This window comes from Somniosus microcephalus, chromosome 8 (assembly GCF_052327205.1).
Source record: "Somniosus microcephalus isolate GS21.2 chromosome 8, FLI_Smic_1.0, whole genome shotgun sequence".
Lineage (NCBI taxonomy): Eukaryota > Metazoa > Chordata > Chondrichthyes > Squaliformes > Somniosidae > Somniosus > Somniosus microcephalus.
In genome coordinates, this window is record NC_140994.1 from 247,042,089 (window position 1) to 247,061,208 (window position 19,120).

Genomic DNA, 19,120 nt, shown 5'->3' on the forward strand with positions numbered 1-19,120 from the left:
AGCTGTAGGATGAACAAGCTGTCTACGAGAGGGCAACAAGACCTTTAGAACAGAGATAAGAAGGAAAATGACCTCATGAGGCTGGGAGGGGCTGTCAGAGGTAGTCTCTCCCTGGTAATTGGACAATGGGATGGGTAAAAATGATTGACACCAGGTATCCACCAGCCCATCAAAATAAGATATAAATACAGACGACCGTGAGCGGGAAACAGGCAGTTAGGGGCGAGGGCTTCCCCGACGTGGCTATGGTCTAACACCTTGGTCAAGTTTAGCCTCTGAGGTGGATCAAAGCTGGCTGACGGCCTAACACCTCCAAAAGTTCGAGGGATGACCCAACGGAAGTGACTGCAGGTCACAGACTGCAGGAATCCACCCAATCTGAGAGCACCGTACTGCCTCACCGTCCGTCTGTCTGTCCGGTCATTTCATTCCGTGCCAGGGCCGTAGATCGCCCTCATCTGTCATGGGTTGTACGTCTACTGTATTTATTTCAATCACTTGTAGTAGTATCTGATTATGCTTAAACTGTAGCTCGCTAATAAAAAGTCTTACAACTCCTAAGACCCTTTGGGTAATCTGTGTGTGACCTGTGATCCAAATCTTACACTATGGTAATGAAGGAAATGTGGCAGCCAATTTGCACACAGCAAGCTCTCATAAACAGCAATGTGATGATGACCAGATAATCTGTTTTTTTAGGTGTGGGATAACGAATAAATATTGATCAGGACAGCAGGGAGAACTCCCCTGCTCTTCTTTGAAATAGTGCCCTGAGATCTTTTGTGTCCACCTCAGAGGGCAGATGGAGCTTCGGTTTAACGTCTTATTGGAAAGACGGCACCTCAGACAGTGCAGCGCTCCCTCAGTACTGCACTGATTCTGTGCTCAAGGCTATGGAGTTGGGACTTGAACCGCACAACCTTCTGACTCAGAGGAGAGAGTGCTACCCACTGAGCCACAGCTGAGACTATACACGCAAAAGTATTTTTCTCCACTTAATTCTGCGCTGCACGCTTCAGGAGACAACCATAATGGAGGATATAAAGGATGTTAAGCCTTTTGATGATCATCATGAGTAGCAACACGAATCTCAGAAGCTAAGTCATAATGCCAAGTCTTGCTGTGCCTCTATCCCCACCCCATCTGGTTTAGGACTTGCCAACAAATAGACTAACCTATCCCTGTGCACAGTTCAACAGCTCCTCTCATAGAAGGAAGTGTAGTTTCCCGTGCAATCTTCATGAAAGAACTGAGGGAAAACATTATCCCACTCAAATGGTTCCATCTGTCATTCCTTTGACTGGACATTTTGTTTCTTCTGCAAGTTGTGTATACTACAAAACCACGGCTTGATTACCCAGATTGTTTCTTTGTATGTTGACCCACTTGTTACGATAAAGACGAAATGATTGAATCTTTCAAACCCCAGAGAATTGAGACTTAATGTGACAAAACAGCTAATTTTATTGAGGCAACGATCGGAATTTCAGCAGTTACACCAGGTCCTGTTGAAGGTGTTTCTGGGCCTCCTCGATGGGTAGGGGCTCGATGAAGTGGAAGTACTCCAGCAAACTGAGCTTCGTCTCTTGGTGGAAAGGGTTATAAATACGGCCGCATCTTCTCTGCAGATAGTCAAGTTCTCGGCAGTGTCGCACCTCATAGGCCGTCAGGTTCATCATTGCCAGGGTCAACTAGAGCAAAGAATCGACAGTAAGCACCTACTCTCTGAATCACCCGTTCATCACCAATCAAAGTCAACCAACATGGGCAAAAATGTTATTTGTGCCATCGATATGACAGACCGCAAACTCATTGGAATATATGAAGCCCAGCTTATTTTTAAGATTGGTGTGCGTGGAACAGGCTCGAAGAGCTGAATGATCTACTCCTGCTCTTCGGCAAAATAGATTGAGGTAGAGTTTCCGCTTTGGGCGCAATCGGCAATTCCGGTGCAAATTGCGTCCGTTTTTGAAAAGTGCTTGTTTCGCCCCCCCGCCCGCTTCCCGCGTTTCCGCTCAAACTCATTTGCATATCGCCGAGCGCAAAATCTGCCTTGAATCAGTGCAATCGGGCAGCGTTTTAAAATGTCATTTTTTGTTTTTTTTAAGTTTTGCTTTCAAAAATATTCCGTGATATGTTTAAGAGTAGCAACTTGGTGAAGTTTAATTAATGGAGAGGCAAATGGGTTTATCAGAAAAAATAAGTATTTTAAATCACAGTGTCAATCCACCACCCGTGTGCAATCCGATTTTAAATGACTGAAAATGATTTTTTTTAAATATACAAAACTATTATCTAGTTAGATTTGGGATACAGTAGTCAGTTCCTTAGTAAATTAAAAAAAATTGTTGAAAACCTGTCGAAATGTGCCTATTAGTTTCCTTACGTCCAAAAGATCCAGTTAAATTTTTTGGAGCCTCCTCAAAGGCCCAAATTAGCGGAAACACCCAATGGTGATTAATTCAGCCTGTGGGTATGGACAGTTTTGTGGGAGGGGCCGGCTTCCAGTGCGATGTTTTAAAAACGAGTGCAAAAAAGATGGCGGAAACTCGAGTTGCACTGAATGCAATTTGCGCCAAAAAAATCAGCGATCTTGTGCAACCGTTACGGCGATATCGGGGGAATTGTGCTGAAAAAACCAACACAAATTGAGCAGTGGCAGTGAGTTAGGGGAACATCATTTGCAAAATTGTTTCAAATAGGTCCTTCACAAGCAAAAGCAAAAAGCGGACATTAAACCCATTCCTCTGGATCGGGTCATAGCCCAAGTCTGACAGGGGGGTGAAAAAACTGTTTTATAAACACTCTGCATCAATCAATCCCTATATTTGAAATCTAAAATGGCACCATCCACTTCACAGCGTCTATTACACACTGCAGCCAAGGGCCGAAACGCTTTAGTGAGATAATCTAGGGTGAGGTATACACAGGGTGAGTTAACCAATGAGTCATCATGTGATACTCCATTTAACCAAACTCCTTCAAATGACATTAGTAGGCTGGAGCACAGCAAGTTCCCACTATCAGCAATGTGATAATGACCAGATAATCTTGTTTTTTTTTTAATGATGTTGGTTGAGGGATAACACTGGCCAGGACACCAGGGAGAACTACCCCGCTCATCTTCAAATAGTGCCATGGGATATTTTACATCCACCTGAGAGGGCAGACGGGGCATCCATCAGTACTGCACTGGCGTGACAGCCTAGATAAGCAGGCTGGAGCACTGCACAACCTTGGCAAACTAGCCGTTGTCACCTTCAAACCAGAAAGAAAGAAAGTCTTGCATTGATAAAGCATCTTTCCTGACCTCAGAATCTCCCAAGGTGCTTTACAGCCAATGAAGTACTATTTGCAAGTGTAGTCACTGTTGTAATGTAGGAAACATAGTAGCCAATTGGTGCACAGCAAGCTCCCACAAACAGCAATGAGATAATGACCAGATAATCTGTTTCGAGTGTTGTTTGGGGTGTGATAGAGCCACTGAGAGACTCTGAACAAGTGTACATAATTCCTTTTAACGATGTGTTAGCTACAGACTAAATCTGTACCATTGTATATACTGTTTGCATGTACAGGGCGCGAGCCCTTTAAGAGTGCGGGCAAACGCGATGACGTCATGCCGCCGATCACGTGATCACCCTAAACGCAGGAAGAACGTGATGACGTCATGACGCCATCCACGGGACCGCCCAGGCAGTCCTCGTGGAGCTTCCAGCCTGTTAAGACCTGTATACATAGTTCTCTTGCATCAATCTGTTTAAATTCGTTAGTTTGACATTAAAAACCTTTTTGATTGATTACCTGCGTCGAACTCAATCTCTGGATGGGAATTTGAACATTCCTACATTGGTGACCCTGACTTTTGTGAACAGTATTCGCAAAAGGAACACAGCATGGAGAACAACGCTGTCTCGTTGAAGCTGCTGCAGTTCTGGGAGCAACAGGCGACCTCCTGGTTTATCCAAGTTGAAGCCGAGTTCGCCCTGAGAGGCATCGTTGAGGATCAGACCAGATACTTCTACGTGGTCTCCACTCTCGATAGCTCCACCGCCTCGCAGATCGTCAGTCTTCTGGAAAACCCCCTGATGGACCGCAAGTATGAGACCCTCAAAGCGCGGTTGCTGCAGGTCTTCGGGCTCACGAAATCAGAGCGCGCCCGTCGACTGCTCGCTATGCCCGGGATCAGGGACTCCAAGCCTTCCGAGCTGATGAGCCACATGCTCACTCTCCTCGGCTCCGAACCACAATGCTTTCTCTTCAGAGAGTTATTCCTCAGCCAATTGCCGGAGCAGGTGCAAGCAGCCTTGGCCAGGTCCGAGGTCGAAGACTGTGCAGCGCTCGCTGCCGAGGCAGATAAAATATTCGCAGTTATGCAGCAGTACTGCGCTGCCACGAGGCACCCATCCCCCACAGATTCCGCCCCAGCTACTCGGCCTGCGGGGCTGTGCTTCTACCACGCCCGGTTTGGCGCGAAGGCGAGATGTTGCCGCCCTCCCTGCAGCTTCTCTCAAAAAAAAACAACAACTCCGTCCAATGAAGAGCGGGTCTTGTTAAGTCTGTGTGTTATATTGCGAATTACTACACAGACCACAAGAGTAAACTTTAACAGGACTTTACTAGTTGAAGGTCAGGGCGGATCTGCCCAATAAATCATTACACAGCACTTATATACCGGTGTGGTCACCGCCGGTATTACAGTATACAGCAGCCAAGATAAAGTAGTGCAACCCTTAAATAGTTCCCTTATAGGTGGACGGTTACATACAATAGTTCTCTTAAAGGTGGAACGGTTACATACACTACAATCCTCCCTTTTTAGCTTACAATATACCTATTCCCCATTAAACATAACATCATACATATATATCCAACTTTATGTAAAAACAGTTCACAGATTCAGTCTCTGCGGGAAACAGTTCACAGATTCAGTCTCTGCGGAAAACAGTTCACAGATTCAGTCTCTGTGGAGGCGCCTCCTGTGCTTCCTGACTCGGTCCGGATAACGCCTCGGTGGTGTAGTAGTTCTCGGTGGTGTAGTAGGTTCACGTTGCTGGGGTGACTCATCCAATAGTCCTTCACTGGACTTAACAGCTTGAACTTTCGTAACTTCAGAACCAGCCTTGCTGACTTCTAAAGGCTCGAGTACCTTGGGAAGTTTTCCTACTTCCAGACTGATTTGGCTCAGTTCAGAGGGACCACGTGCGTGACCTGGAAGGGGTGTTAATGGTTCAGATGAGTCATCATCTTCATCATCATGGGACAACTCACAAGAATATCCTAGATTGCTGTCCTCCTCAGTATCTACGTCCTCCAAATGGTTTATTATTTCTATTTTTGGAGCTTCAACTGTGAGTGTGGCTGCAGTCTGTGCATTACTTGATTTGCAGCTATATTCACCAGAGTCTTTGGGTGTGAGATTTGTAATGGTAAGTTCTATCACATTCTTATTTTGTTTAAATTTATAACGGTCAGAAGCTTCGATTAAGCTCTGGTCTTTGTACCATCTGACCATCTTGGGAGTAAGTGTAAACTCACAGCTCAAAGTAGCAGAATGCTTCTCTTCCACTGTAATGTTCTGTAGTTCTTTGACTACCTTTGACGGAGGCTCTTTAATAGTCAGCCTTGCCTCAGATTTTGATTTCCCTGCAATAAACTGCAGCAAGCCGGTCATCTTACAAGTTGTTTTTTTCAGAGTGAGACGATGAATAGTGCCACTATGCTCAATGTCCACATCTTCAGAAGCATGAAGAATTTCACCATTTAGTATCCATTTTGGAGACTTCACGTCAGCAACTGAAAGCACACACTCAAAAATGGCGTCACTTGGCGCTGACACTTCCACATCACATATGGGTTTAATGATAACAATTGATTGCTCTCCTACATATAACTTTGCTGTGCTTTGGTCATCTATGGCGTCGCACATGTAGTTGCCTTCATCTTCAAAAGCGACATTATTAATAACGAGCTTCCTGTACACATCTTCACTCACAATCTCATATTTATTATTGGGATGAATCTCTTTGTCTTTGTAATACCACTTGACAGCAGCATTTGACCTGGAAACCTTGCATTCGAAAATGACACGATGTTTCTCCATGTTAATCTTCTCTTTCAAGGGTTTCACAATTTTAACTGGCAATTCTTTAATTCGAAGCAAAGCTCTGGAAGTAGCGCTTCCAGCAACAAACTTGATCTCTGCAGCATCTTCAGGTTTTGCCTCTGCACCCAATTCCCTGAGTGGCTTATTACTGCTGACACTGCTCACAAAAGGGTACTCTTTCTTCTTAGCTTTCAACTGCTCGATGAATTTGACATATTCCCTTTCTTGCTCAGCTTTGATTCGTTTGGCCTCCTCGCGCAGACGGTTTGTGTGTTCCTGCTCCATTTTCTCAATCAGCTGCCTCAGCTGTCTTTCCAGATTCTCCCACTCTGTGTCAAAGAACTTTTTCTTTGTATTCATCTCTTGCTCAAAACGGTGAATCATTTGTTCCAATTGCTGTTGGAGTTTGAAATTGAGTTGAGTTCGAGCCAGGTGTTCCTCAGAAATGTGCATGTCTGTAGACTGGACAGACTCAGAATTCTCTGTCAAACTATGTTGTTGTTGTTCAGTGGAAATCTGTTCTGATACTTTGTTCTCTTCTGAAGCATTTATGCACTCCTTCGTTTTCCCATCATTAGTCTGCAAGTCCATTTTAGACTTGTCTTTTGCACATGGGCTGGTCTTACCATCATCGGTTCCCGAGTTTGAGCTGATTGTCTTCACCGAGTTCTCACTCTCTGCTTTGTCACTGTCACTGTTGCATATGCCCTCATCCAATATTCTGGACAATCGTGCAGGTTTGACATTTTTCTTTCCGGAATCTACCGTTATTGCTTTTAGGGAGTGCCAGTCCATATTTATTTTCCTGATCCACTCCCGTCCCAGAAGTGGTGGACCTCCCTCAGGTAGTACATATAAGTCCATTCCTTGGAGTTCTTTGCCCTTGTGTCTCACCTTGACTTTTATCTTTCCGATGGGGTATACTCTTTGCCCCGTGTATGTTTGCAATACTATCTTCGTATCCCGTAGGGGAATATGTGTGAATAACTTTTTGTAATCTTGTTTATTCATGACCGTCAACGCCGATCCGGTGTCCAAGTCCATCTTCACGTGGACTCCTGCTATCTGCAGTGCGACCCAGATAGTTTGTCGGTCAGCTTCCTTACTCACATTGTGAATTCTCAGACTACCCAGTTCCTTGCTGTTGGAGTCTGAATCCGAATTCTGTTCATCCGAACTCTTCTCAGCCACCTTGTGTACCTTGCTGTACTTTTCCTGCGGTGACTTTTTTTTTGTTGTTGCTGGTCTTCTTTCCTGACCGGCATACTTTAGCTATGTGACCAAGCTTGCCACATTTTCTACATTCCTGGTTTTTAAACCAGCATTGGTTCTGATCGTGTGTTGTCTTCCCACAACGATAACATTTCGTTGTACCTGAAGCCATTTGATCCACGCTGAGTACCGCTGCCTTCAGCTGCATTTCCGCAGTGCCTCTCGCTGCGGCTTCATGCGATGCTGCAATAAGGACAGCCTTATCAAGTGTAAGATCGTTCTCTTCGAGTAGTCGCTTTTGTGTTCCTTCCTTCGACAACCCACACACGAACTTGTCTCTCAGTGCCTCTGTCAGATTTTCCCCAAACTGACAGTATTTTGCTAGTCTACGCAGTTCAACCAAGTACTCCGCGTTGCTTTCCTCTTTCAGTTGCGTTCTCGCATAAAATTTAAACCGTTCCGCTAACATCAGCGGTGTGGGGTTCAAATGATCCTTCAGGACAGCAACAATATTAGCGAAAGTCTGATCCGCCGGTTTAGCTGGTGATAGAAGATGCTTCAATAGCCCGTATGTCTTTGCACCCATTGAGTTTAGTAAGGTTAGTGCTTTATCATCATTTGATATTTTATTTGCCTTACAATATATCTCTATGCGTTCTACATACGTGGCCCAATCTTCCACATCGGGATCGAAATCGTTGATGTTACCACGCTTAGGCATCTCCGCAATCTTTTTGAGAAACAACAACGAATTTTTTTTTTTTTCCTTTAACTTTTTTTTTCCAAAAATGGCGGTTTCCCGTGCTTGTCTTTTTCCCCGCCTACTTTCAAAATGGCGGTTTCCCGTGCTTGTCTTCTTCCCCGCCTACTTTCAAAATGGCGGTTTCCCGCTCTTGTCTTCTTCCCCGCCTCCGAAAATGGCGGTTTCCCGCGTTTGCCTTTCTCCCCCTCGGCTGTCGCTTGGTCTCGTTCTCCCTCGCTCGCTCGGTCTCGTTCTCCCTCGCTCGCTTGGTCTCCCTCGCTCTCCCGCTCGCTCGGGCTCTGTCTCTCCCACTCGCTTGGGCTCTGTCTCTCCCTCAGCGGTTTTCAATCGTGCCTCCCAGCCCCTCTCGCAGTCCGGTCCTTTCCTCCCCCGGCTGCGGCTGAGTTCTCCGCGTTTTTTTAAATTTTTTTATTACCTCCCGCGCCTTACGATCCCGGTCGCAGCGCCTCGCGGCCTCGGTAGTTGCCCGGCCTTTTTCACCGGTCGCGGTCGAGCTGTCTCTCGACGCTGTTGCGTCTCCCAGCCCGCTTGTAGCCCGGTCTCTCACACCGGCTGCGTTCCCGCTTGTAGCCCGGTCTCTCACACCGGCTGCGTTCCCGCTTGTAGCCCGGTCTCTCACACCGGCTGCGTTCCTGCACCGCGGCTTCCGTGCCCTACGCTGCCCCAGTCTCAGCGCCTCTGGCCCCGACTTCTGTCCGGCTCCTTTCCCCGGCCGTGGTCGAGTTCTCCGCCCTTATATCCTCCGTTTTTTTTTAAAATTTTCTCCCCTACTCACAGTCAACGTGGCCGACTTGCTTCTCGTCGCTGATCGGCTCACTCACCACCGTGATAGAAGGGACGATCACTGCCTATTGCTGATGGAAGGCTTCGTGTCAGAATTCTTCCTTCTTCCTTTGCTCTGCAGACTCGAGTCTTCTCTCAGCAGAATGACGAGGGCGGATGCCTCTTCTCGACGCCCATTAAACTGCCTTGGATGTATCTCTGCCGCAGGGTAAGATCGAACTCGTCGCCACTGTTAAGTCTGTGTGTTATATTGCGAATTACTACACATACCACAAGAGTAAACTTTAACAGGACTTTACTAGTTGAGGGTCAGGGCGGATCTGCCCAATAAATCATTACACAGCACTTATATACCGGTGTGGTCACCGCCGGTATTACAGTATACAGCAGCCAAGATAAAGTAGTGCAACCCTTAAATAGTTCCCTTAAAGGTGGACGGTTACATACAATAGTTCTCTTAAAGGTGGAATGGTTACATACACTACAGGTCTAACGAGTGCCCCGCGGCCGCGATGGCAGTCGGCAACGCAGGCAAGCTGCTCTTTATCACGGATACCCTCTCCGGTCGTCGGTTCCTCTGCGACACCAGAGCGCAATGCAGCGTCAGCTCTTGATGTACAGGCTGGGAGGCACGGCCTTCCCCTCGAAGCGGCTAATGGCGGCGCTATTCGGACCTTCGGCAGACGGCGGGTCCAGGTGTGCTTCGGCAGCCAGCGATTTGTTTGGGAATTTGTTACGGCCAAGGTTTCACACGCCATTCTCGGCGCGGATTTCCTGTTCGCCAATGGCCTCCTGGTCGATGTGCGGAACCGGCAGCTGATCAACGCGGCCACGTTTCACTCCATTCCTTGCCACCGTGGTACCACCATGTCGCGCGCCATCTCCTGCGCTTTCCCAACTCCGGATGAGTTCGCTCGCCTGCTAGGTGAATTTCCAGACCTGACCAGACCTACGTTCTCCTCTACGGCCACGAAACATGGTGTGGAACACCACATCACCACCACCGGCCCCCCGGTCCACGCGCGGGCCCGGCGCCTCGAACCCGACAAGCTGGCGGTCGCGAAGGCGGAGTTTGCAATGATGGAACGCCTGGTGATTATTCGCCGGTCGAATAGTCCCTGGTCTTCGCCTTTCCACATAGTACCAAAACCTGGCGGCGGATGGCGGCCATGCGGTGACTATCGGCGACTAAACGACGCCACCACTCCTGATCGATACCCGATCCCCCACATTCAGGATTTCTCTGCCCATTTGGCAGGAAACACCGTGTTTTCCAAGGTTGACCTTGTCCGAGGCTACCACCAGGTCCCGGTGCACCCGTAGGACGTTCAGAAGACCGCAGTCTTCACCCCATTCGGCCTTTTCGAATTTTTGAGGATGCCTTTTGGGTTGAAGAACGCCGCCCAGGCCTTCCAGCGCCTCATGGACTCCGTGCTGTGGGACCTCAAGTTCCTTTTCGTCTATTTAGACGATATCCTCGTTGCCAGTCATAATAAAGAGGAACACATCGCGCACCTACGCACCCTCTTTCGGCGCCTCAGCCAACACGGCCTGATTCTCAACCCGGCCAAATGTCAGTTTGCTCTGTCCCACATTGATTTCCTGGGACATCTCGTTACCTCGGAGGGAGCGGTGCCTTTGCAAGCGAAGGTAGAGGCGGTGACATCCTTTCCGCGCCCGCAGAACATCAAGGCCCTGCAGGAGTTCCTCAGAATGGTAAATTTTTACCACCGTTTCATGCCTAAGGCAGCTCTGCTCATGCAGCCCCTGTACGAGGCCCTCAAGGGCAAGTCTGGCAAGGATCCGGTAAGCTGGACAGTTGACATGGATCGGGCATTCACCGACACTAAGAGCGCCTTGGCCAATGCGACCATGCTGGCGCACCCGCTTCCAGGAGCCACCATCGCTCTCACCACCGACGCGTCAGGTTATGCAATCGGCGCTGTACAGGAGCAGTGGGTGAACGGGACGTGGCAGCCGTTGGCATTCGTCAGCCGTCAATTACGGCGCAATGAGCGGGCGTACAGTACTTTCGACAGGGAGTTACTAGCCCTTTTTCTGGCCATCCGCCATTTCCGATTCTTGTTGGAAGGACGCCCTTTCACTGCCTTCGTCGACCATAAGCCACTGACTTTTGCCATGGCCAAGACCGCCGAACCGTGGTCATCCCAGCAACAACGCCAGTTAACATATATCTCTGAATTTACTACGAATATTCAGCACGTGGCCGGTAAAGACAACCTGGTGGCAGACTGCCTCTCCCGCGCGACAGTGCATGCGGTCCAGCTGGGCATCGACTACGCCCTCATGGCAGCGGACCAAGCCTCAGACCCCGAAGTGCAGGCTTACCGCACCAACAACACTAGCCTCCAAGTGGCCGACGTCCGGTTTCATTCGGCTGGTGCCACGCTGCTTTGTGACGTCTCCGTTCGGGACCCTTGTCCTATCGTGCCGGTCGCCTGGCACCGCAAGGTGTTTGACGCTGTACATGGGTTGTCACACCCAGGTATGAAGGCTTCTCAGAAGCTAATGTCATCTAAGTTCGTTTGGCGGGGCATGCATAAAGATGTCCGCGACTGGGCCAACACCTGCGTGGTCTGCCAAAGGTCCAAGGTACAGCACCACGTCAGGGCTCCATTGACCACCTTTGCAGTTCCGGAGCGACGGTTTGACCACGTCAACGTGGACCTGGTAGGACCACTTCCACCTTCCCACGGTTTTACGCATCTCCTGACCATAGTAGATCGCAGCACCAGATGGCCAGAGGTGGTTCCCCTGTCATCTACTACTTCGGCGGACGTGGCCAGGGCATTCATCTCTTCCTGGGTCGCCTGTTTTGGGGTGCCTGATGACATCTCTTTGGACCGGGGACCGCAATTTTCCTCCGAGCTCTGGAATGCGGTAGCTCAGGGACTCGGGGTTAAATTGCACTGCACCACAGCCTACCACCCACAAGCGAACGGTCTGTGCGAACAGTTTCACAGATCGCTTAAAGCCGCACTGAGGGCCAGCCTCCAAGACGCCGGATGGGCAGACAAGCTGCCGTGGGTCCTGTTGGGCCTTCGCACGGCCCCCAAGGAAGATCTTCACTCTTCCGTGGCAGAGCTCCTTTATGGTCAGCCTCTGCGAGTGCCGGGGGATTTCCTGCCAGCACCAACAGAGCCATGGTCCGCCTCAAGCCAACTCATCAGCCACCAGGAAGCAGCCAGATGTTTCGCGCTGGTTCCACATCGCATCACGGGTTTCAGGGCTCTCACGTTCCAGCAGAGCTGAAAGATGCCGGCTACATGTTCATCTGGCACGATGCTCACTGGGATCTGCTCAAGGCCCCATACACTGGTCCTTTCCGCGTGATAGAGGCAGGAGACAAGACCTTCACCGTGGATGTCGGTGGCAAACCGGACCACATTTCGGTTGACCGTTTGAAACCAGCAAACCTGGAGCTTCACCAACCCGTCGAGACTGCACAGCAGCCAAGGCGAGGTCGACCGCCCACCGTTGTCACGCCAGAACAAGTGCAACCGCCCGCCAGACTGCCCGCCGCCCAACAGCTTCCACTTCGGGAATACAAGGCTCGTTCTGACAGGCTCGTCAGACCCCCTCACCGTTTGACTTTTTTCGTTAAAGACAATTGTGGGGGGGGCGCATGTGGCAGAGCCACTGAGAGACTCTGAACAAGTGTACATAATTCCTTTTAACAATGTGTTAGCTGCAGACTAAATCTGTACCATTGTATATACTGTTTGCATGTACAGGGCGCGGGCCCTTTAAGAGCGCGGGCAAACGCGATGACGTCATGCCGCCGATCACGTGATCACCCTAAACGCGGGAAGAACATGATGACATCATGACGCCATCCACGGGACCGCCCAGGCAGTCCTCGTGGAACTTCCAGCCAGTTAAGACCTGTATACATAGTTCTCTTGCATCAATCTGTTTAAACTCGTTAGTTTGACATTAAAAACCTTTTTGATTGATTGCCTGTGTCGAACTCAATCTCTGGATAGGAATTTGACCATTCCTACAGGGGATTAAATATTGACCAGGACACCTGAGAGAACGCCACTGCTAAGAACATAAGAACATAAGGATTAGGAGCAGGAGTAGGTCATGTGGACCCTCAAGCCTGCTCCACCATTCAATAAGATCACGGCTGATCTACGACCTCAACACCACTTTGCTGCGCTATCCCCATATCCCTTGATTCCCCTAGAGTTCAAAAATCTATCTATCTCAACCTTGAATATACTCAACGACTGAGCATCCACAGCCCTTTGGGGCAGAGAATTCCAAAGATTCACAACCCTCTGAGTGAAGAAGTTCCTCCTCGTCTCAGTCTTAAAAGGTCGACCCCTTATCCTGAGTCTTTGCCCCCTAGTTCTGGACTCTCCAGCCATGGGAAACAATCTCTCAGCGTCTATCCTGTCAATCCCCCTCAGGATCTTATCTGTTTCAATGAGATCTCCTCTCATTCTTCTAAATTCCAAAGAGTACAAGCCTAATCTGCTCAATCTCTCCTCAGAAGACAACCCTCTCATCCCAGGGATTAGTCTAGTGAACCTTTGTTGCACCGCCTCTAAAGCAAATATATCCTTCCTTAGATAAGGAAACCAAAACTGTGCACAGTACTCCAGGTGTGGCCTCATCAAAGCCCTGTACAATTGTAGCAAGAAGTCCTTACTCTTGTACTCGAACCCCCTAGTAATAAAGGCCAACATGCCATTTGCCTTCCTAATTGCTTGCTGTACCTGCATGCTAACTCTCTGTGTTTCCTATACAAGGACACCTAAATCTCTCTGAACACCAACATTTAATAGTTTCTCACCATTTAAAAAATATTCTTTCTACCAGAGTGAATAACCTCACATTTCCCCACATTATACTCCATCTGCCACCTTACTGCCCACTCACTTAACCTGTCTATATCCCTTTGCAGGCTCTTTGTGTTTTCCTCACAGCTTACTTTCCCACCTAGATTTGTATCATCAGCAAATTTAGATACATTACACTCTGTCCCTTCATCTAAGTCATTAATATAGATTGTAAATAGCTGAGGCCCAAGCACTAATCCTTGTGGCACCCCACTAGTTACAGCCTGCCAATCTGAAAATGACCTGTTTATCCCAACTCGCTGCTTTCTGTCCATTAACCAATCCTTTATCCATGCTAATACATTACCTCCAATCCTAGGAGCCCTTATCTTGTGTAACAACTTTTTATGTGGCACTTATCGAATGTCTTTTGGCAATCCAAATATCCTACATCCACTGGTTCCCTGTTATCTACCCTGCTAGTTACATTCTCAAAATACTCTAATAAATTAGTCAAACACAATTTCCCTTTCATAAAATCATGTTGACTCTGCCTAATCATATTATGATTTTCTAAGTGCCCTGTTACCACTTCCTTAATAATGGATTCCAGCATTTTCCTGATGACTGATGTCAGGATAACTGGCCTGTAGTTCCCTGTTTTCTCTCTCCCTCCTTTCTTGAATAGCAGTGTTACATTAGCTACCTACCAATCCATTGGGGCCTTTCCAGAATCGAGGGAATTTTGGATGATCACAACCAATGCATCCACTATCTCTGCAGCCACCTCTTTTAGAACCCAAGGATGCAGTCCATCAGTTCCAGGGGATTTAGTGGCTTTTAGTCCCATTAATTTCCCAAATACTTTTTCTCTACTGATATTAATTACTTTAGTTTCCTCACTCTCATTAGCCCCTTGATTCCCCACTATCTTTTATATAGATTTGGAAGGAGAAATTCGGATGGTTAGCACGTCCTGTTATTGCCTCTGGAGGGCGATAATGGGACGCTAATGACTTAGCGACCGGGCATGGCAAGATGAATGACTCCCGCTAATTTGGCTGAGAGGTTTGTGGCGGCGGTAATTTTGCGCCACGATCCCCTGCACCCAGGGATCGTGGTGTCATTGCCGTGCGCATCGTCCCGGTAGCACCCCGGACCCGAGCTTCGGTTCTGCCCCCTGCAGCATCGCCGGGCGAAAACACCGACAGCTGCAGGGGTCCTTGTTCGGTAGGGCAGGAGCTTCGGAGGTGCAAGTTAAAGGGGATGTTGGCGCGGGTAGGAGAAAAATTTTAACAACGCCTCAAGTGATTTTTTTGGATTGCTCCTGGGCCGTGATCGATCAGCCTGGCACTCTGCTGATCGGGCTAGATCGCGGCCGTCATCAGGGACCAGCTAACTGGTCCCAATGCAGAGCCTGCAGTGATGGCCCTTCCCTTTAAGGTAAGCTGGTGTGAAGGGATGATTACTAGTCCTAGCCCTTTTCGGGCTACCCCAGATCAAGCGTACTCCCCAGATGTTCACCTTCAACTAAAGTTAGAGGTAGCCGAATTCTATAAGATGCTTAACTGGGTCTAAAGGTCCAGGCTATCTCTCTCTAAAGGAAAGGAATGACTTGAAGGTGTTACCATCCTCCAGATAGCACTTTTAATAAGTTTAACTAGACTGTAACCTTCCGGATATTATGAGGGTCCGGAAACCCCCTCCCAGAATTCTGCAACTCCTCACAAAAGAGTGTACAGAGATTGAGTTTGCGAGTTTGATACAGAAATACTATTTGAGACAATTCTAAAAATATATAGATTTATTAAAGAACTGGCTTGCAGCTAACAGCTGGTGATTCAATCACAACTTTAACAGTTCAAAATATAAATAGCTTCCATGTCTTATTCTCAGAGATCCTTATTCTCAAATCTTAACTTCGTTACATTTTTACATTTCTTATTATTTCTAATCCAGGATATCCACCAAAATCAAATAAAAGTGCCTTTTGATCCCCGAGACTCAAAGAGTTAAAAACTTACAGAGCCTGCCTCTGAAGTTGAGAATCGCTTGCCCCTTCCAGCGACTCCTGACTTCCTATCTGAAAGTTCCATATTTTAAACTCTTTTTGCAGTGGTATATCCTTTGAAGTTTTCTGCTGATGTAAGCTAATTATCGCTAGTCATTCTTTCTGTTGACTTCTTTCCAATCTTACTGTCAGTTCAGCTGTTAACTTGCAGAATCCTGTCTCTACCTTTAGGTGTTCAAATTTTATCATAAAAAATGGTTATAACAGATGTATCTATTTGATGCCATACTTATGAAGGACTTCAATTCAATTCTTAAACCACCTTAGCTGGTTGAAAGCAGACTTAGTGTCTCCTAACTGTTCCAAGTTCAATTGCTTGGTGCCTCTATTGAAGTCATATTTACAAAGTCTTCTCTTTGTACCTTTTACAATAGGTAAATCAAAAACACTTCAACTAGGGTGTTCTATGCATTGCTTAGCTACTTCACTTGGTTGTCTCCTGTCTTTCATTTGATATTACTTTTACAAAGGCACATATTCCTTTAATCTTTCTGTATTTCTGTTCGAAGTGTTAGTTTATAACACTTTAAACTGGGTAATGGTATTGTGTCTCTCCCAAACTACAGACATTCTGGAAGCAACTCTTTGCTTCTTCAGTAGGGCCATTGTTTTAGTATTAACAACCAATCCCCACTTCAAAAGCTTGTATGGTGTTTACAGCTTTGTTTTAACATTTCATCTTATCTCTGAAGCCTGTATTTCTGTTTACAGCTTGTGTCATTGAGGTTTTTAGATTTTTAACCGCAGTTTGTCATGTTTTAATAAAATCAGAATTCTGTTCATAGGATGGTGTATCTTTCTGAATATGACTATTCCTTTACAGCCTGCGTCCTTTAGCGCTCCAGGAAGGAAGTGGAGCATTTGATTTAGCACTCCACTTCCTTCCTGGAGCGCAAACACTGAATTTTGAAAAGGCTGGGAATCATTAGCACCTGGCGCTACGTTTCCCAGCTTTCAGAAGTTAGCGCCCCAAACGGGGCGATAATGAATTTCCCCCCCTTTGTGCCTTCTACTCTGAAGACAGATACAAAATATTTATTTAAGTTCACTGCCATTTCCTTGTTCTCCAGTATAAGTTCTCCTATCTCAGCCTCTAAGGGGCCAATGCTTGCTTTTGCTCCTCTCTTCCCAGTGCCCTGGGATACTCTACATTCACCTGAGAGGGCAGATGGGGGCCTTGGTTTAAAGTCTCATCTGAAAGGGGGCACCTCTGACATTGCAGCAGTGCAAAGGTGCTATATAAATGCAAGTTATTTATTTCTGTTACTGGTGAAGTAGGAAGCGTTAATCCCATTTCCCAAAGATCCTAATCTTAGGGCATGAATGAAGTTCCTCAACATTGTTTACTCACCGTGAAGCACACTTGCAGAGACACAGCAACTGCACTCGACAGTAGAACAAGAAAAGCAACAAAGATTAACAGGTGGAATCCAAATCTTCGGAACCATGCTGCTCCAATAAAAGCTGCCATCCAGCAATTCAGAGCAAGCAGAACCAGAAAGAGGAAATAGGCAACTCTAGGGAGGAAGAAAACGAGTTGATTATATTTTTTCATTAATTGGTCAATTTTGTGCTCATGAAAGTGAAGGATATTACTGCCTTCAGGCACCTAGTGTCAGCAGCAAGTCAGGCCAGGCATAGCGCAGCTAAGTTGGGCCGAATGGTCTGTTTCTGTGCCGTATACCCTATATCCAATGTAAGTAAAGCTCCCCCTACTCTGTCCGAACAAAGAGCCAGGCCAAAGGGAAGGTCATTGAATAAGCAGCTAAGTTGAGCCAAGAATGATGCCCTGAGGAACTCCTGCAGCAATGTCCTGAGGCTGTGATAATTGGCCACGACCATCTTTCTGTTTGCCTCTTGTGTATCCCCCAATTCCTTCACTCCACCGTCAGCAGCAGTTCCTCCAGTTCTCTAGGCCCTACACTCTGGAATTCCCTCACTAAACCTCTCCTCTCTATCTCACTCTCCTTCCTTAAAACCCGTCTCTTTCACCAAGCTTTTATTCACACCCTCCTAATATCCTCTTCTTTGGGTCAGCGTCTATTTTCTTCCAATTACGCCTCTGTGAAGCACCTTGGAATAGTTTTCTATGTTATAAGTGTGATCTAAACACAAGTTGTTGTTGTGGTGAGTTATGGTTCCAGCCCTACAACCCTCCGAGATCTCTGCATTACTCCAATTCTGGCCCCTTGTGTATCCCCAATTTTCATCGCTCCACCATTGGCGGCCGTGCCTTCAGCTGGCTAGGCTCTAAGCTCTGGAATTCCCTCCCAAACCTCTCATCATCTCTACCACTCTTTCCTCCTTTAAGATGCTCCTTAGAACCTCTCTCTTTGACCAAGCTTTTGGTCACCTGTCCTAATATCCCCTTATATGGCTCGCTGTGAAATTTTGATTGATAACGCTCCTGTGAAGCGCCTTGGGATATTTTAGTATGTTAATAGGTTCTGATAATTGCACCTGGGATGTTTTGCTACATTAAAGGCGCTATATAAATGCAAGTTGTTGTTGATTTATTTTATCCATTTAGCAGGCCTTCCCATTCCTTCATGAATATTTAAAATAAAGTGCTAAGACTCTCCAAGTAGTTCACTCGTCCTTCGCTAAGACTTCATACTTTAAGTATTATATAATTCTATTGAAATGGATTCATCTTAAAAGCTGAAATCATAGTTCTCCTGAAAAATAACTCTCTGTCCCTTTCTGTTGTGCTGGATAGAAGTAGAATTCAAAAGTACAAAGTGCTCTGAATATATTTTTAAATTTATGTATGATTTGCCCATAATACTTGAGCATACTTCAACGTGTGAAGATGAAATGGACGTCTTCAATTATGCAGAGATTCTCGTCGTTGGTTTTTCACAGTGTTGGCCCGCAGACCCCACACTGCCGTACAGAGGTAAGGGCTTGCTTTGAAACTTGCAGCGTTTTCTATTGAACCTGACACAGCTTGGGAGTGATACAGGAGAAAGTGATTTATTGTGCTTTCTGAATCTACGAGCGAAATGTGGTGAATTTCTACGTCATATTGAGGAATTTCACATGTAAATTATGATCTGCGGAACCTTCCAGCAGAGATCAGGCTAGGTCAGTGACCCCTCCCACACTCCCTTAATCTGGTTTCTGATCCATGTGTGCTCATATAGTCAAAATCTATCTCTCTGTCTATCTGTCTGTCTGTCTATCTGTCTGTCTGTCTGTCTATCTATCTGTTTGTCAATTTATCTATCTATCTGTCTGTCTGTCTGTCAATCTATCTATCTGTCTGTCTGTCTGTCTGTCTATCTATCTGTCTATCTGTCTGTCTGTCTGTCTATCTATCTATCTGTCTGTCTGTCTATCTTTTTTTAAATTCATTGATGGGATGTGGGCGT

The 19,120-nt window shown here is 46.9% G+C and overlaps 1 protein-coding gene across 1 annotated transcript in view; it reads right to left on the reverse strand.

Annotated features, from left to right (window-relative positions):
• Window positions 1-1,452: 1,452 nt before the first annotated feature.
• The window catches only part of LOC147114258 (palmitoyltransferase ZDHHC12-B-like), a 44,889-nt gene continuing 27,221 nt past the window's right edge, over window positions 1,453-19,120 (reverse strand). Inside the window, exons 5-6 of the mRNA XM_085994067.1 lie at window positions 17,098-17,263; window positions 1,453-1,691 (exon numbers count right to left, since the gene is read on the reverse strand). Of these exons, the coding sequence (XP_085850193.1) occupies window positions 1,494-1,691; window positions 17,098-17,263 (364 nt within the window). The 3' untranslated portion in view covers window positions 1,453-1,493. The remainder of the gene's footprint in view (window positions 1,692-17,097; window positions 17,264-19,120) is intronic.